The sequence below is a fragment of the Oryzias melastigma genome, linkage group LG1 (assembly GCF_002922805.2).
Source record: "Oryzias melastigma strain HK-1 linkage group LG1, ASM292280v2, whole genome shotgun sequence".
In the NCBI taxonomy this organism is placed as follows: domain Eukaryota; kingdom Metazoa; phylum Chordata; class Actinopteri; order Beloniformes; family Adrianichthyidae; genus Oryzias; species Oryzias melastigma.
Genome location: NC_050512.1, coordinates 27,746,676 through 27,765,067, shown reverse-complemented (window position 1 = coordinate 27,765,067; position 18,392 = coordinate 27,746,676). Strand labels below are relative to the sequence as shown.

Genomic DNA, 18,392 nt, shown 5'->3' with positions numbered 1-18,392 from the left:
CACCACCCCCGGCGCGATGGTACAGCTCTAGAAACAGGAAGGAGCCGCGGCTCTATAAATAGAGAGGAGCAGCTCAGCCAGAAACCACACACAAACACACTCCGTTTCCCCCCGTCTCCCATCCCCTCGTTTTCTCTGCGCCTGCCTCCAATCCAGCTCGCTTTATCTCCTAAACGGAAGCGCGCAGACGCTCGCGCACCCCGCCTGCCCTTGACCCGGGAGATAATTAGTTTCACGTTTAATTCTGATGGTTTGTAAAAGTGTCTGTTAAACTGCACAAAGCTTTTCCCTCTTTTTTTCCTGTTCCTCCTCCAGATCTCCTCCTCCCTACACAAACAGGCATGGATATGAGAGTCCATGTTATTGAGTCAGGGGGTCGGGGATGGATGAGATGGATGGGATGTGGGGGGGTGATGGTCCTCCAGTCTTAGGTTTTTTATGTCAGATCAGCAGCTTTAAAAGTGCTGATGACACGTCCACGCTCACACTTTTGTGCGCATGTGCACACACACCGCACGGACCAACAGAGTTCACTCACTGTCTAGTCTAAAATCACTTTTTCCTCACTTAATTCTAATGCTGTGTGAGAACTTAGAAACATTCAGGCACAAAACAAGCTAAACCAGATTAGGGCTGTTACAAAGGATTATTTTAATAGTCGACTTATCACTTATTATTTTTTCAGATTTATCGACTAATCGGTTCATGAGCAAAATGGATGTAAAACACACATCTAAACCATCATTACCTTTAACTAAAAATAAAGACAATTAAGATGATAGTTTATTAAACTAGAAATATAGTCGCTGAAGATGCTGAAGCTTTTCACTAAAAATGGCAACAGAATTTACTTTAATTGCTAAAGGGATTTATTGAAAATGCTAAAGCTATTAGCAAAATGTTAAATTTGCTAAAAGGCTGGAAATTTTGTTAAAGAACTATGAAAGAGCGCTGAAGTTGACCTAAGTTTCTAAACATTTTGCAGTAAAATTGCTTAAAAATCCATAAGACATGTCAATTTTGCAAAAATATTTAGTGTGTTGCTTAAATATTAGCTAAACTCCAAAATAGCCTAAAATTCCTCAGTAAACTAAATTAGTCAAAAATGTTAGCCTGTTGCTAAATTAGAAGCTAAACTCCAAATTAGCCTAAAAAAAACCAGTAGATAACAAATGAGCCAAAAACGTTAGCATGTAGCTCAAATATGAGCTTAACTCCAAATTTGCAGAAAAAATCTCAGTAGAAGCCAAATTAGCCAAAAAGCTAACATATTGATAGCTTACTCGCTAACTCCATAATAGCCTAAAATTCCTCATTAAACTAAATTCGTCAAAAGGTTAGCATCTTCTTAAAATAGAAGCCAAACCCCAAATTAGCATAAAAAACCTCAGTAGAAGCAAAATTTGCCAAAAAGCTAGCAAATTCATACTCGTTAACTCCAAAATTGCCCTAAAATTCCTCATTAAACTAAATACGTCAAAAATGTTAGCATGTTGCTAAAATAGAAGCTAAACTCTTAATTAGCCTTAAAAAACCCCAGTAGATTACACATTAGCCAAAGATGTTTGCATGTTGCTGAAATATTAGCTAAATTTCAAATTAGCATAAAAAAACCTCAGTAGAAGCCAAATTAACCAAAAAAAGCTAGCATATTGATCGCTTACTTGCTAACTCCATAATAGCCTAAAATTCCTCATAAAACTAAATTCGTCAAAAATGTTAGCATGTTGCTAAAATAGAAGCTGAACTCTAAATTAGCCTTAAAAAAACAGTAGATAATACATTAGCCAAAAATGTTAGCATGTTGCCCAAATAGGAGCTAAACTAAAAATTAGCATAAAAAAACCTCAGTAGAAGCCAAATTAGCCAAAAAAGCTAGCTCATTCTTGAAATGCTAGATAAACTCCTCATTAAACTAAAATCGTCAAAAATGTTAGCCTGTTGCTAAAATAGAAGCTAAACTCTAAATTAGCCTAAAATTTCTCAGTAAACTAAATTAGTCAGGAACATTAGCATGTTGCTAAAATAGAAGCTAGACACTAAATTAGCCTAAAAAAACTCAGTAGAAGCAAAATTTGCCAAAAAGCTAGCATATTCATACTCGCTATCTTCAAAATAGCCTAAAATTCCTCATTAAACTAAATTAATCAGGAGCGTTAGCATATTGCTAAAATAGAAGCTAAATTCTAAATTAGCCTAAAAAACCCCAGTAGATAACAAATTAGCCAAAAACGTTAGCATGTTGCCCAAATAGAAGCTAAACTCTAAATTAGCCTTAAATTCCTCAGTAAACTAAATTAGTCAGGAACGTTAGCATGTCGCTAAGATAGAAGCTAAACACTAAATTAGCCTAAATCGTGGCAGCCCTAACTAGAAGCAGATTCTTTTTTTTTTTTTAAATGGGGGAAAAACATTAAGGTGTGACTGTTCGGAGGATTAGAAGTGTGTGTGTATTCAAATCAGGCGTGTATAGGCCCCCTGTGTACAAGAGGCAGACTGGCAGGCGCTTTCTCACACATACACCCTTCTCTGGGACGGCGGCCAAATGTTTCTTTTGTTTGCACCTTCCTCTTGTCACTTGGAGTTTTCTGTCCTTCACTCACACAGACGCTTTGTTTTTGTGTTCTGCTCATTTATTGCTCAGTTTTCTGGAAGTCCCATCCTCAGGAAGAACATTTCAACAGATATTTTGTCTGTGATAAGAGTCGGATTCTTGTGTGATGAAGGTGAAGATGTTGGCAGCTGTTTTCCCTCCAACTCCAGTCTGTGCAGAAATTAACCTCCTGTTACTTTACATAAAAAGCTGGAGCGTCTTCCTTGTTAAGGTCTATCCTCTGGGATCTAGTGACATTCAGTGACACAAATTGTGAATTACAACAAGCTGGATTCTGTCTGCTCTTTTATAAGGTTTGGGTAAAATTTGAGGACACGTACATGTATGAAATGTCCCACACGGATTCATTAAAACATGAGGATGTTATGAACAAATAGTGTTTATCTGCCAATAAAGTTAAAGAATTGAACTTTCATTCGGTCACATGATCACCTGGAATACATCACTAAATCCAATAAAAAATGTGTTGGGTTTTTTAAACATGTACTTGTAGTATTTTTCTGATGATGAAGGAAAAATATAAATCAAATTAAGCTTTTTTTTAATATTTTAATTTTTGTAATAAATGCAGTTTGAAAACGATTGCATTTTTTAGTAGGGCTGGGTTAATAAAATCAATGAATCGATTTAACCTTAACAAATCATTAATTGATTCATAAAAATATAAATCTATCTAGCACATAAAGCTAAAAACTGCTAGCTTGATGCTAACATTTAATGGAATTTCCCATAGGACGGCTAATGCTAACGCTCGGTCGACCTAAACATACATTTCTGACTAAATTAACATCTTTATAAACTCACAGGAATACAAACTCTTTTTTAAGTAACCACATGTGGTCTTTTTTTCCTGATACTGTCTTCTTCTTCTGTAATAAAGTGACTTAAATTGAAGCATCGAAAAAAATCTGAATCGAACTGTTTCTGGAAATTATAATTGATACCCAGCCCTATTTTTTAGGTAGAAAATACTCTGGGATGGCCACAAGCTCCCTGTTTGAGCTCTCAGCAATGGGAAGGGAAAGAGGGGGCGGGCTTGCCTCGCACTACCAATCCCATCTACAACTCGGAGATAAATTTCTCCTGCCGCCCTGTGGAATTATGTCCTAGAAAATGCTAAAAATTGCATAATCATAATTAAAGGACTACTGGGAATACTTCCAGAGGGGATCTTTAAGGTCTTTCAGGCTCAGAACCAGTTACTGAACCTGTTTTTTCCCCACTACTGCAGTGTTTCTGGTCTCCCTGACTTGCTCAAGGATACTTCAGTAGGATGGATGTTTGCTGACGTGGGCTTTAGCCGCCGTCCTTGAACTAAAGGACAGACTCTGATGGTTCTGACCCTTTACCTTTTTCACTGAAAGTTTTGCACTAAAACTCTGAAGCTAATGAAAACAAGAATCTTTGTCACCGTGAGATTTTGAGAAGCTAAATGTATAAATATATATGACCAATTATTGATAAAAAAAAAGGTAACTGCCGTGTGCCTACAGTAAATAGGACCTTGCTTAAGGCTCAAACACTCCACTGCCTAACACTGGTGCTAATCTATAACCACCAGGAGCAATGTGAGCTTCAGTGTCTTGCCCAAGGACACTTTTGACACATGGGCGGGCTGGCCTCAGTCCTCCAATCAGAGGTGGATGGCTCTACCTCAACTCTATGGCTATTGGGTATCTGCACTACGAAAGCAGCCAATTCTCCTGCCAACGAGACGTTTCAAACCAATTTTTTTTTCTAAGAAAACCCGCTCTTTTAGGTGAAAAAGTTCCAACTTTTCAGCCTCATCTGAAGACAGATTAGGGCTCTAAGTGGGTGGTTACAAACTGCAGCTTTTAGCCCCATCACCATCATCCCTCATATGCTCAGTCACTCTCACAGAGTGGCAAACACATTTACTTATTAAAGACTTGTTTGATATAATTGACTCATTTCACAGTCGAGTGGGCCAGACCAGCAACAGCCACGCACACACAGACTACGGCACACGTCGACTCGCACCCGGGGAGCCAAATGAAGTTTAAATCACGACTGATATCTGTGTCTGTCTGCTCGTGAGAATGTGTTCAAGTGAAAAGGACGCTTTTGAAGTGATGAAACACAAAGTGGATTTTTAAAAACTGCAGTCGCTTGACAGGATCTGCTTCTCCAGAGTTTGTTTACAGATGTACATGTTTAGTGGACTTCAAAGCTGAACTCTGTGAGTTTAGTTTCACTCCACTTAACCTCAGAAGAAAGGATTTTGTCTTCTTACCGTCTGTCCTATCCTGACGTCTGCCCTCTTAAATTGAGTGATTAGAAGCATCAACAAATGAAAACCTTTTTATTTTTCTTTTGACTGTAAGAGAGAACTAGATTGAGTGACTCCTCCCCCCTGGTGTTCCAAACAGGAAGTACCCGCTGGCTCCAAGAAGCCAAAACTCCAAAGAAGCGGTGACTAAATTGACTAGGACTGGCTATCGATTATAATTTGCATAAACGATTCGATTCACAAGAGCATGAATTGATTTTTTTCGATTCTTCAATTCAATTTTGACTTTACACATTTATACGCATTTGTTACCAAATATATTAATAATCTACTATATATTTTGAATATATTTAGATTAATCTGATACAGTTAACATGCTGTAAAATGTATCAGTGAAATAATGAGATTGTTAATATCATACAGTCTTACATGGATTCTCTAAAGGAGAAGTTCTAACAAAAATGTTCAGATCATTAACATTGTAAACATTGTTCTGGTTCTCCTGGAGGACGTTTCAGTTTGGCCACTAGGTGGCGATCACGCTATAGCATTACACCTTATTCCAGAAGAAGAGCAAAAAAACGACATTTTAGACCATGAATGGTTACTTTAAAAAGGTTTCCTTAAAAGAGTTTGTAAAATTCATACCTATAAGTTTATAAAGATGTTCCATTAGTCAGAAATGTACGTTTACCGAGTGTTAGCATTAGCTGTCCTATGGGAAATTCCATTAAATGTTAGCATCAAGCTAGCAGACTTTAGCTTTATGTGCTAGATCGATTTATATTTTTATGAATCAATTATTGATCTGTTAAGCTTAAATCGATTCAACTCAATTTTATCAACCCAGCTCTAGAATTGGCTTCATTTGATTATAGTTTGAAGTAAGTCCTTTTCTTTTGTCCAGTTCTCAATTACAGTCAACGCTTGGAACACTTCTCTGAAGTTTTAGGGATTTTCTTTTCACTCTTGTGTTAAAATATGTCAGGAAATTAAAATAAGCACAGATTCCTTTACATCTACAGTTTGTCTCTGTAATTATGTCAATAGCATCTGGATGAGCTTTTCTGATCACTTTGGAGTACATCCTTATTTTTTTTTTCAATAAAGGCTCCTGACAACTGCATTCTGACTGCTCTTTGGGAGCATTAATGTAAACAGAAGAGCCAGCTCCGGTGCATCGTATCTATGTACATAGATATGATACGTGTGTAGTTCATGTATATATCGTGAACTACATAGTAAATATCATGAGCTAAACACTCCATGTAGGTATTGTGAACTATTCATAAGGCACTAATAGCGTACAGGTGATGCTCTGTGGTACTTACTGCGCGGTCTACGACCTTGACATTTTTTGCATTGCCCTGTATGATCAACCTTCGACCATATCCACCTGTAAGGACAGGTATATTGTAGAACATCAGAAGTCCTGTTTGACTTCTTTAGCATCTCTTTGGACATTTTTTCTAAAGGATGCATTGAGATTGGGTACTAAAATAAATGTAACGTGTTTTTTTTTACTTTATAATTGTACTTTTAAGGGCGGATTGAACCACTGGAACATCATACGGGTTTAATCCACTGCTAATTAGAGGCTGTTTTGATAAAAAATGACAGAAAAGACAAGCACAGTGTACTAAACATTGTGTCTACCTGAATTGATTTATTTAGTCTAAACACATAAGGACATTTCTATGAAAACATCTCTGACTGAAATATTGATGCCAATTAAATAAATAAATAAAACAAAGTTCTTGAATACAATAATATAAAGGTGTTCTGAAGCAGGTAAATCCACTGATGGACCGATCCAAAGACTTATGTGAACCTTCCTATTGTGTTTGAATCATTTCAAGCCGTGACCTTCAGTTCTAGAAGGTCACGGCTTGAAAATGGAGCGATAAGTGGAAAGAAAAGCTACCAGTTGAGGAAACGTGATGGCAGCTTTCATTTTCTGCTGGTGGACACACTGGGTTTTCTTCATTTAATTCTATACTCATATGTGAACATGATGATTAATAAATGTCTGCATCAAAGTTTGTAGATTTGTGAGAAAAAAAAAAGAAAAAAAAGGCTTTGTGTTTGAAATGACGCTTCCGACTGAAGCAAAAGGAAGCAGAGGCGAGGAGACGTAGAGGTAGACAAGGAGGGAAGTGAAGCCAGAGTCCTGGAGGAGAAGGAGGAGGAGGAGGAGGAAGGAGGAGGATGCAGTGCACAAAGCACCAGAGCAGCAGGTTGCTATAACAACAGCACCTTCGTGGCTCCATCTCTCTCCTCCCTCTCCCTCTCTGATCACCCTCTCATCGTTTGCTCCCTGCTGTCATCTGGCATGCTATGCCTCTCCATCTAGCCACCTCACTGCCCCCCCTCCTCTAGCTCCACGTCATGTTCTGGTTGCTCCTTCACTCGGAGGAAAAAGACCATCTGCCGTCACATAAATCCCCCTCTTCCTCCGTGCGAGCGTCTTCTCCGCTCCACCTTTGTGCGTCTTTGTCGTCGTCGTCTGCGTGGCGCGGCGGCAGGCAGAGGAGCAGTCGGCAGGTGTTCATGTCAAAGAAAACACAGAGCGGCGCTCGCTGCTGTCTCTGCTCTTTTACTTTCCCCATTCGTCGCTTTCGCCGCGATGCTCTTTTCCTCCTGCGGCGTTCCGGCTTGATTAAAGACACCGTCGAATTCTGATTTCTGACGGAAAAACCCTGCCTCTCTATCGCACTGACATCCAGCCCTCAGTTCACTGTCGGTCAGGAGTATCTGATGAAAAATTAAAGAATAGTGCCAGCTTCTGCTTGCAACACATGGAGAGCAAAATGCTGCAACTCAGAGGAGTAATGAGGCTCCTAATCGCACTAAAACACGTGTCAAAGTCAAGGCCCGGGGGCCGGATCCGGCCCTCCGGGTAATTCAATCCAGCCCTCCAGATCATTTTATTTTATTGTTAGCAATGGCCTGATGTTATCTTGGCGCGATTTTTAACTTGGATTATTTTGACAAAATATATTTTTATGGAGAGTAAAATATTGAAAGTTATTTAACGTTTAATTTGATTTATTCTGGAATAAAATTCCTGCATCTTTATTATTCCTAATTATGTTAAAAAGTTATAGTTTTAAAGTTTTAAAAATTGGCATTCAAGATTTTTTAGGCTATTTTGGTGTTTGGTTAATATTTCAGCTACATGCTAACTGTTTTGGCTGATTTAGGCTATTTTTAGTTTTTAGGCTAATTTTTAGTTTAGCTAATATTTCAGGTACATGCTAGCTGTTTTGGCTAACTTGGGCTTTCTTCAGTTTTTGGGCTGTTTTGGAGTTTAGTCAATATTTCAGCTACATGCTAGCTCTTTTGGCTAATTTAAGCTTTTTTCACTTTTTAGGCTAATTTGAGTTTAGCTAATATTTCAGCTACATGCTAGCTGTTTTGACTAATTTAGACTCTTTTTTAAGTTATTTTAGGATATATTGGTGTTTAGCTAATATTTCAGCTACATGCTAACTGTTTTGGCTGATTTACTCTATTTTTAGTTTTTAGGCAAATTTTTAGTTTAGCTAATATTTCAGGTACATGCTAGCTGTTTCGACTAATTTAGACTCTTTTTTAAGTTATTTTAGGATATATTGGTGTTTAGCTAATATTTCAGCTACATGCTAACTGTTTTGGCTGATTTACTCTATTTTTAGTTTTTAGGCTAATTTTTAGTTTAGCTAATATTTCAGGTACATGCTAGCTGTTTTGGCTAACTTGGGCTTTCTTCAGTTTTTGGGCTGTTTTGTTTAGTCAATATTTCAGCTACATGCTAGCTCTTTTGGCTAATTTAGGCTTTTTTCACTTTTTAGGCTAATTTGAGTTTAGCTAATATTTCAGCTACATGCTAGCTGTTTCGGCTAATTTAGACTCTTTTTTAAAGTTTTTTTTAGGCTATTTTGGTGTTTGGTTAATATTTCAGCTACATGCTAGCTGTTTTGGCTAATTTATGCTATTTTCAGTTTTTAGGCTAATTGGAGTTTAGCTAATATTTCAGCTACATGCTAACTGCTTTGGCTAATTTAGTTTTTTTTCAGTTTTAAGGATATTCTGAAGTTTAGCTATTTTTTCAGCTACATGCTAACTGTTTTGGTTAACCTAAGTTTTTTTTTTAGGCTAATTTGGCATATAGCTAATATTTTATCTGGCTATCATCTTTAATGCTATTAGCTTAAGTGTTTTCAGCTATCAATTTCAGCATCGTCAGAGGCCAAATTCAGCTTACAGCATTCACACTAGTATTACCGCAGGTAATGCTATATAATTATTTTATAATTATGTGAACATTTTTATGGTTTTAAAGTTTTAAAAATGTAGTTTTTAGAATGTTCAATAAATGTTTATCCTATTCGACCCGCGACCTAAATTGTGTTTTGGATTTTGGCCCCTTGTACGATGACACCCCTGCACTAAAAGATACAAAAGGTTCATTTACTGGAGTTCATGTGGGGTGTTTTGGCAGATCTCGCACAGGTTTGTCGTTCATCCTGTCACGTTCCCTCAGGCTGGGGCATGCAGACGCTCACAGCAGGAAGCAGACTCGACCACAATCCTCGGCTCTCCTCCGCCGCAGCCTGGATGCCTTTTCTCTTTGTTTCTGCCTGTACCTTCAGAGTTTGATCACTGGGGTTAAATGGATAATGTTGTTTGCAGGTTTGTGCGTTTTTCTAAAACCCGCATGAGTGTGTGCATGCATCTGTGTGGGAGGGTGCCACAGTTCACACCACCTGGATAATTATGGGAGTTTTTATTGGTGGGCTTTGAAAGGCGAGTCTGTTATTATCAACGTGAGTCACTGGCATTTAGGGAAGGCCTGAAACACAAACACACTCACACACAAACGCACTCACTAGTATGCATGCATGTCCATATAGCTTATATAGACCTACAAACAGGAAATCTGAATTATTTAAACCCTTTGATTACTCGACCACATACACACAGAAGGTTCAAGACTCACTCTCATGAAAATTCAGTTTTCAACATGATCTTGTCATTTTTCTGATGATATATAAAGAAGATTTAGCTAAAAATTTTATTTTTGGTAGTATTTTTTTTTATTCAAATCAACCAGCTTAATGTGGTTAAGTGTCCGCCCTGAGACTTGAAGGTTGTGAGTTCAAATCCAGGTTGAGTCGCACCAAAGACTCTAAAAATGAAACCTAGTGCCTCCCTGCTTGACACTCAGAATTAAGGGGTTGGATTGGGGGGGTTAAACCACCAAAGGGTTCCTGAGCACATCTGTGTCTGCAGCTCACCCCTCCCTCAGGGGATGGGTCAAACGTGGAGAACAAATTTCACACACCTAGGCGCATGACAACTAACAGGACTTTAAATCGTTGTCAAAAAATATCATTTGAAAAAGGCCGTATTTGTGATGCAGAAAATAAAGTGGGTGGGCCACAAGCTCCCTGCTACTTGTGGCAGACAAGATGGCGGAAAGTCATTAGCTGGAAGCAGAAATGCCACAAGATTTCAGAGTTGTTGAAACTTTTATTAAAACCTTTTAATGTGAATAAACGGTTTAGTGTTCAGGACTAGCTTACAATATGTCTAAAGAGGGTAAACGCTTTATTCATTTCAAAAAGGATACTAAAAAAAATTGTAAAACTGACATTGGAGCTTTAGCTCCAGACCAGTGTTTACATTTGACTGGAGTCAACCTTCAACCCTTCTTTACTCTATCAACATGAATCAGCTTATTCTGTCACTGAGAAAAGCGGCTTTGCTCCGGAATATAACACTTTAGTTATATTTTAGTAATGTGTTGCATATCGGTGAAAAGCCGCTTTAAAGTCGCTTTTCTCTGCAGATCAGCTAATTCCCGTTGATCGTAAAAGGAGTTGCACCATGTCAATGAGCCCTATAGGTTTTGACAGACACACCTCAGATTTTAAAAACTTAAAGCTAAAAATGCAAAAAAAAAAATGTACATGTTAGAATCACCACTTTTATATTAGTCTTATTTATTTATTTATTTTACAAAAAAATAACTATTTTTTGACTGATGTGAGGCGGCAGGGGGAAGGGTATAGTTTTTTTGGTTCTGGACTTCCTTCCTGCTCATGATTTCAGCTGCCATCTTGTCTGCCACCAGCTCCCCCTCAAAGAGGAAGTACCTGCTGGCTCCATGAAGCCAAAATCCCATAGACTTCTATTGAGAAATAGACGGTTATTACTCAGTCATTATAGCTCCTAGGGTAAGAATTCTTTCTCTGATACATTTTTATCAACGTCTTTTATCTACTCCTTATTTTTTTAAAGATGTTTTTGGTTTATCGCACGTTGTTCAAGTTGACCAATCAGATGCTTCAGTTTAAAAGCATGTGGTGCACACCTCCAACGTCTGATCGATATTCTCTCCTGAGCAGCTTTCAGGAAAAGGGGCGTGGGCTTCAAACAAGCTCACTCCTGATTAGCTGTAGTAGTTGCTATAGAAACGTGACACAGACTAACTCGGACCAATCGCTCCAAATAGCAGCATCCAAATCACGAAAACATTTTCTATGGGTGATGTCACAGACGACTTCATCCATTTGTTATTCACGGACTATCGCTCTGATCTATTCTAATGTAGATCTATGTGTATATTCATACGGCTGGATAGATATTTCTTGCACTGGTAATGCTAGGTTGGAAGTGTGAGGGGCTGTAAGCTAGCAGGAGAATGTGTAAACAAAGAGCTCTCAGCAATGGTGGGAGTCCTCCATGCCAGTAGTCCCCGCCCACAACTCAGAAGCAAATTTCTGATGAACTCCTGTCGCTCTGCAGAAACTATGTCCAAGAAAACAACAGGTTTTTCTTCATTTGACTAAAAATTATTTAATTAAAATGATTTTACAATAGATCAAAAGATGATCAGTGCAAGTCTTTAAAGATGTTTTTGTTTTGTTTTTTTGTCATGTATGTATAGAATTTAACACACATGCAAAACAGTCTTAGTTGCCAATTGTTTTTAGGATTTTATAAAATAATAAGGATGTGCACAGACCCTCATTTTACACTGCAAGGTGTAAAAAAGTTTGTTGCGTTACGTTGTGTGTTTCTGCCAGCCGCACCGTCCTCCAGGTCAGGATTCAGTCTGAATACATTTAGTCGGTGGTTCCATCTGAATAACAAAGAGCGTGCACACATGCATTTCAGGGAGCCCTCTGTGTGTGGGTGTGTGTGTGTGTGTGTTTGGCTTCGTCACACGTGACAGTTGAGAGTTCAGATTTGACTAAATATTTTGCAGCCTGTGACTGAGCGTCTCCCCGCTGGAGATGTGCAGCATTCACATGACTTGTGAATGGCCCTAATCAAGATGCATTTGTGAACCTTTTCTTGTTTTTGTTTATGAGCGCATTGAAAAGAATGGATTAACATTTCAGACTGAAAGGGTAACGACGAGTGAACTCTTTCTCATGTCTTGTCAGTTTAAAGCTTGATTTTCCTCATTTTAAACCATGATTACAGCTTACTACCAGATAAAACAGTTTCTGCTTTAGTGTAAAAGCTGTGAACTGGTTTTTATTGATGAAAATGAGCTTTTGTGTCCTTTCTTTGTGCAGCAAAAGTAAACGTATTTTCCATGTTGTGCAATGTTTGTGCAAAATTATCATATTTTTGTGCGAACCTTAAACTTTTGGCTTTGATTCTGCCTTCAGCTTAAACTTTGTACTCTGGTAACCTTTCAGAAATGAGGTTTCCACATCCCATTCGTCATTTTAATAGCATCTGCTGTTTTTCTGCCAACTTCATTAGGAGTAAAATTGAGACTGATGGTTTATTAAATTGAACAGAAATTGCATAGAAACCCAAATTATTTAGAAACATGCACTTTTTTTCCCAATCATAATAAAGTTTTGGCATGTTTGTGTTGTTTACCAGAGTCAATCTTGCTGCTCTTTCTTTCTAAATTCAACAGCTAAAACCCGTTCTGACTAAATAAAGATCCTGGTGCTTTTTCCATTAGAAAAAGAGACAATAGATTCCTTAAGAGCCACCTCGTATATCCACACATTAACTCAGTGTGGCACAAATCTGACCAGCATGAAATCATGTAAAAGCTGGAAAATCTGGAGCATTCATTTTACAAATCATTTACTTGTCAAACAAACAAGATGTAGGCGGTCGTTTTTTTTCTTTTTCCTACCATCCTTGGTTTTAGAGCTTGAAGGCACTTACAGTTCTGAAACCGATGATGTTTCTTGCTCTGAACTCGCATTTGAAAAATAAAAAATCTCCAGATTTTGGTGTCTTACTCAAAATATTTTACAGGTCCTAACCTAGAATTAAACGGATTATTTGTAATAGTAGCTATTCTTCATCGATAAGACTCAAATACGAAATTAACTGCATTTATGGTAAGACATTTTGATGTTGATTTATCAAGGTTGGGCTAATCAGTGGTTAGCACACGTGTCCAAATCAGGGCCCGGGGGCCGGCCTTGGCAAAATATTGAAATTTATTTGAGGTTTAAATTGATTTATTCTGGAAATATATTCCTGCCTTTTTTATTCATAATTATGTTACAGAATTTCAGTTTTAAAGTTTTAAAAATTGGCATTATGCTAGCTTTTTGAACTATTTTGGCATTTTTAGGCTGTTTTGGAGTTTAGCTAATATTTTAGCTCCATGCTAGCTGTTTTAGCTAATTTAGGCATTTTTCAGTTTTTAGGATATTTTGGAGTTTAGAATTTTTTTATCAGCTACACAGTAACTGTTTTTTTTCATTTTTTTAGACTAATTTGGCATTAAACTAATATTTCAACTGGCTTTCTGCTTTAGCATTTTCAGCTATTAGCTTCAGTGATTTCAGCAATTAGCTTCAGCGATGTCAGCTATTAGCTTCAGCGATGTCGGCTATTAGCTTCAGCGATTTCAGCTATTAGCTTCAGTGATTTTAGCTATCAACTTCAGCGTTTTTAGCGATTAATTTAAGCATTTTTAGCTATCAGCACTAGCATCTTTAGTTAGCAATAACATCTTCAGCTGCCAAATTCAGCTTCCAGCGTTCACACTAGAATTATCGCAGGTAATGCAATAAATCTAGTTCAGAATTATGTTAAAAAGTTACAGTTTTAAAAATGTACTCTTAGTGTGTTCAATAAATGTTTGTCCTGTTCGGCCCGCGACCTAAGGATTGTTTTGGATTTTGGCCCCTTGTGTGATTAAGTTTGACTAATTCAGTAATAAACATATATAAATGTACTTTTTACATTAAAACATTAATCTTAGAGTATCTCCCAATAAAGTAACAAAACCAGCCTCCAAACTCCGTCTGTGGTTTGTTCCAAACTGAAAAAATGGTTGTCTGGAGCTCCGGCCGAACAAAAGAGAAGCACATGCTCCAAAAGTTTTCAGAATAACAAAAGAGTTGATTTTATCCCCAAAGACCTTAATGGTAGGTTTGTCTGAGAAAAGCATGAGAAACATCCACCTAAAACCGGCCATCCAGTGTCTGAAGAGACTTAAGCAGAATCCTGATGCAGCTGTAGACACGAGTCACACCTTTGTTGGTTTTCCAAAACTGCATGTGAGGTAATGTGCAGAGATTAGATGTGGTGTAAACATTTCAGTCGCTTCCATGGCTCACGCAGTTGGTACACCTTGTTTGCGTAAGTAGGGCAAGAAGAACTTCCACGGTTTCATGTTTGAAAGCCGCTGTCATGTATACTGAGCACAAACCGTAAGCCACCTCCCCCCCAGACAATTATACAGCGATTGTTCTTGTCAGCACAACTGTGCTGCTGCTTTTAAGCTTCTGAGAGCTTTTTTTTTTTTTGAGAACTATGCTTTAGCTGACGCTTAATCAGCAAAAATCCAAGCCTTATTGGCATAGCGCTCTTCATGTTGTCTCATGTCTACGGCCGTGTCTCGGATTCTGTTTGCTGTCTTCCAAACCTCAACTTCCCCCACCCTGTGGGTCGTCATTTCTGTGTGGGCCAGTGTTTGTTAGCAACCCATCTGCAGTATGGCCGAGGCGCAGGCCGGGGGGGCTCACAGGAGAGGTTGTTGGCTGCTAATGGGTGAACCATGTCTATGGGACTTCGGTATCATAAATTGTCCACATAGCCTGAGATTTCTCTTTTACAGAGAACATTTTAAAGGCTGTTCTAGTGTGAGAACATGCTGGTTTGGTTGATACAAATCTAATGCTACGTTCACAAATACAACCTGGTGATAGGGAGGCTTCAGCAGAATCTTCAAGATTTCATGCCACCGCCTGATTTTTGTGAAAATTGATGGCGTGGTGGTCAGGGATTACAAAATCTGGCAGCAGCTAGTGTGGTAGCATCCAGACTACCGTCCGGCCTGTCCTCTGATTGGACAATATGTAAATGTCTCCTTATAATGTGCCACCGACCGCAAACTTGGGTAAATAAAAGCAGGCCACTGGTCATTCATGACTTTGAGCACACATTATAATCTTGTCAATTTACAAATTTACACCTTTTTTTTAGAACTTAAGCCTCCCAAGAAAGCACAATGCTGCAGCATCAATGCTGTCTCACCATTTGGACCCACGGTGGCCGGGATCTCCAGATCGACGTCTGGTCATGACCGGGTCCTCGCCCCTTGTCAACAGCTCTAGTTTAGTGCTTGCACTGCTACTCTATGTTTCCTAGCAATCGGACTGTGGCAGTGGGGCAGCAGCACAGGGGCAGGAGGGTGGCTGGATGGTGGCAGTCTGAATTTGGTCGATTATCAGACGATTTTAGGGACCTTGGAGACCCTCCTATTAATCAGCTTTTACTGCAAATTCTCACTCCCAATTCCTCATATATGGAAGTATGGTTCGGGCCCCCTCTACTTCACTTTTTCATGTTTTGGTTGCCTCCCACTCAAGGTTTTTTTGACACCATTAAATCATGGCTCCCCAACCCTTGTGACGTGGTACCAGACGCGGTAACAGAACTGGATTGGTACTGGAACCCCACTGGCACCAGTCCACGTCCCGAGGGTTTAAGACCCTGTGTCCCAGTACCAAGCGGCCCTCAGACTGGTACCGGTTAGCAGCCCAGACAAACTTAGGGACACCCAGAACACCAAAACTGTACGTCCATATTATAGCTGGGAATCACTGGATACTTCACGATATGATGCAATACATGGCTCACGATATTGATGATATCACGATACTGCGATTTTACTGCGGTAAAAAATATCTCCAATAACTCTCATTATATAAACAAACACATATTTTTTAGGAAAATATATCCCCATTTAGCTTGAACACAATCATAATAAACATCTTGTGTCTTATTTTTTGCAACAAATAATAAACTCTTTTGTTCAACATTGCTAAAATCAGTAAAACTGTGTCTTTGACAAGCATTGACACCAATTGAATTGGAAATATTTGCTAAATTCAATGCTAACAAAAGTAAATATGAACAGCAGTCCCTCTACTTACTGCAAAATTGTTGTAAATAACAGAACAAAAATTAAATTCAAGTACCTCTGAAGGAAACATCTCCCCAAAGGAGGGTGAGTAAAACATTTTACAGCCTCTTCAAACAAAATGAAAACATTGGTACTTGGTGAGAAGCTATTGAGAATCAATCGCAGCGATATATTACAATGTCGATTTTTTTGGCACACCCCAAGTCCATATACGATGAGTTGGGAGTGAGAATGCATTGGTTTTTGTGTTGTCCCCTTACTGCCCCCTGCCTGTCCCTGAACTGCCACCATGCGACCTCCACTGTCAAAAAAAATCGTCCAGTCACTGTAAATTTTAAACTTCTTTTTAAAACCTCTGTAGTAGACATGCAGTGTGTAATAATGTGACCGCTGCCTCCCGATTACAAAACGTAACTGACTTCTCTGCACCATATTTGCATTTGTCTTACTGATACACCCTTTAGATTTCTTCATCAAAATCACTATAAAGATCACAGAAGTTTCTGTTTCCCTGCTTCCCCTTTTCATTTATTTGTTTCTGTTTTTCTTGCAGCTCCAGGAGACCGTCAAGAGGAAACTGGACAGCGCGCGATCCCCCCTGAACGGAGAGCAGAACGGCATCTGCGATGGAGGCAGCTACTCACCGACCAGCAAACGGGTACGGAAGGACGGCTCCGGAGGTCTGGACTCGCTGACGGGCCTCCCGAACAGCAACAGCAACGTGCCACCCATCTCTCCTCTCCATCACCAAATGGACATCAAGCCCCTAATCAGCGGGCCCAACACTTCAACTGGAAACAGCAGTACGAACTCCAACGGCACTCTTTCGGGCCGGGCATCAGACGAGCTGGGAAAGAACGGCATCAGCCACCTTTCCGACATGAAGCTGAACGGCTCTTTGGACTTGGAGGACAGTTTTGGCCTCCTGAAAGACCTAAAGCAGGAGCCGCTGGATGATGGGGGAGGAATGGAGTCCTCTGACCCCCAGTCTCTGTCCAATCAGAATAAACTGTTCTCCGACATAAACCTCAATGACCAGGAGTGGCAGGAGCTGATCGATGAGCTGACCAACACCGTTCCGGAGGACGACATGCACGACCTCTTTAACGAGGACTTTGAGGACAAGAAGGAGGCCGATTTTGGCCGACCCACAAACAATCCCACACCGGGTCCGCAGGAATCTTCTGGGAATACGACGGCACCCGGAGGGTCAGGGTCGACAGCCGGACTCCCACCTCCTGCCCAGCCTCCGCAGGGAGTCTCGCAGGTTCCCATTGGTTCACCACAGGTCAGTCTTGGGTGGGATGTTGAATCTTACAATCAAACTTCACGTTTTTTTAGGTTCAACATGTTATACAAAATAGTTGAACTGCATGCAGTTTGATATCTTCATTGCTGCTCAGTGAGTACAATTAAAAAAAGGACAAATTGGATCAATTAGCAAAAGTTCTTTAGTTTATTACATCTAAAATGATTAGTTTTCATCAAATAAAATGTTTTAGTTGTTAGTTTACTCAACTTAAACATTAATTTGATTAAAAACTAATATTTTTAAATGTAGCAAATTACAGAGCTTTAGTTATTTGATCCAATATTTCACTTGTTACAGTGTAAGTTACACCCCATCAATTTATAGGATCTATTTAAACCTGAATTAACTGTTGCTTATCATGTCTTACAGGAAAATTAAATATATTTCAAAAAATGTAAAATTGTTGAGTTGGGTTATGAAAAAAAGTTTGATTAACCTTTACTTATACAATTTAAATCCATTGATTGATTAAAATGTATTTTCTGAAGCACTCAAGGGCTTTTATTTAGTTCTTAATGTAAGAATGTATCATCACATTAATACAAGTTTAACAAACTGTTTTAATATATTTGACATTCAATCAGATCACTTCAATTTTAAGTCATTTAATCTTGAATTTATGAGCAAAAATGGAATCTATGTCATATTTTAGTAGAAAGCTTTAATAAAAACAAATCAAAAAGTGAAAGTTTTTCATAAGAAAAACAAAATTTGATGGCTTACTTAAAATTAAAGGAAATATTTTTTTTGTACAGTTTCGAATATATGTGCTCCTCGTCTGTCAAAATATGTTTTGTTGTTTAAA

General features: G+C 38.7%; 1 protein-coding gene across 5 annotated transcripts in view; it reads left to right on the top strand.

Annotated features, from left to right (window-relative positions):
- Window positions 1–18,392, top strand: part of maml3 (mastermind-like transcriptional coactivator 3) — a 153,671-nt gene that overhangs the window by 61,432 nt on the left and 73,847 nt on the right. For 4 of the 5 annotated variants that reach the window (XM_024290022.2, XM_024290021.2, XM_024290020.2 and 1 more), the window contains one exon: window positions 16,829–17,563. In XM_024290022.2, coding sequence (XP_024145790.1) covers window positions 16,829–17,563 — 735 coding nt within the window. Of the gene's footprint in view, window positions 1–14,149; window positions 15,463–16,828; window positions 17,564–18,392 lie in introns of those variants that run through there. The other variant, XM_024290023.2, reaches the window with a different exon arrangement.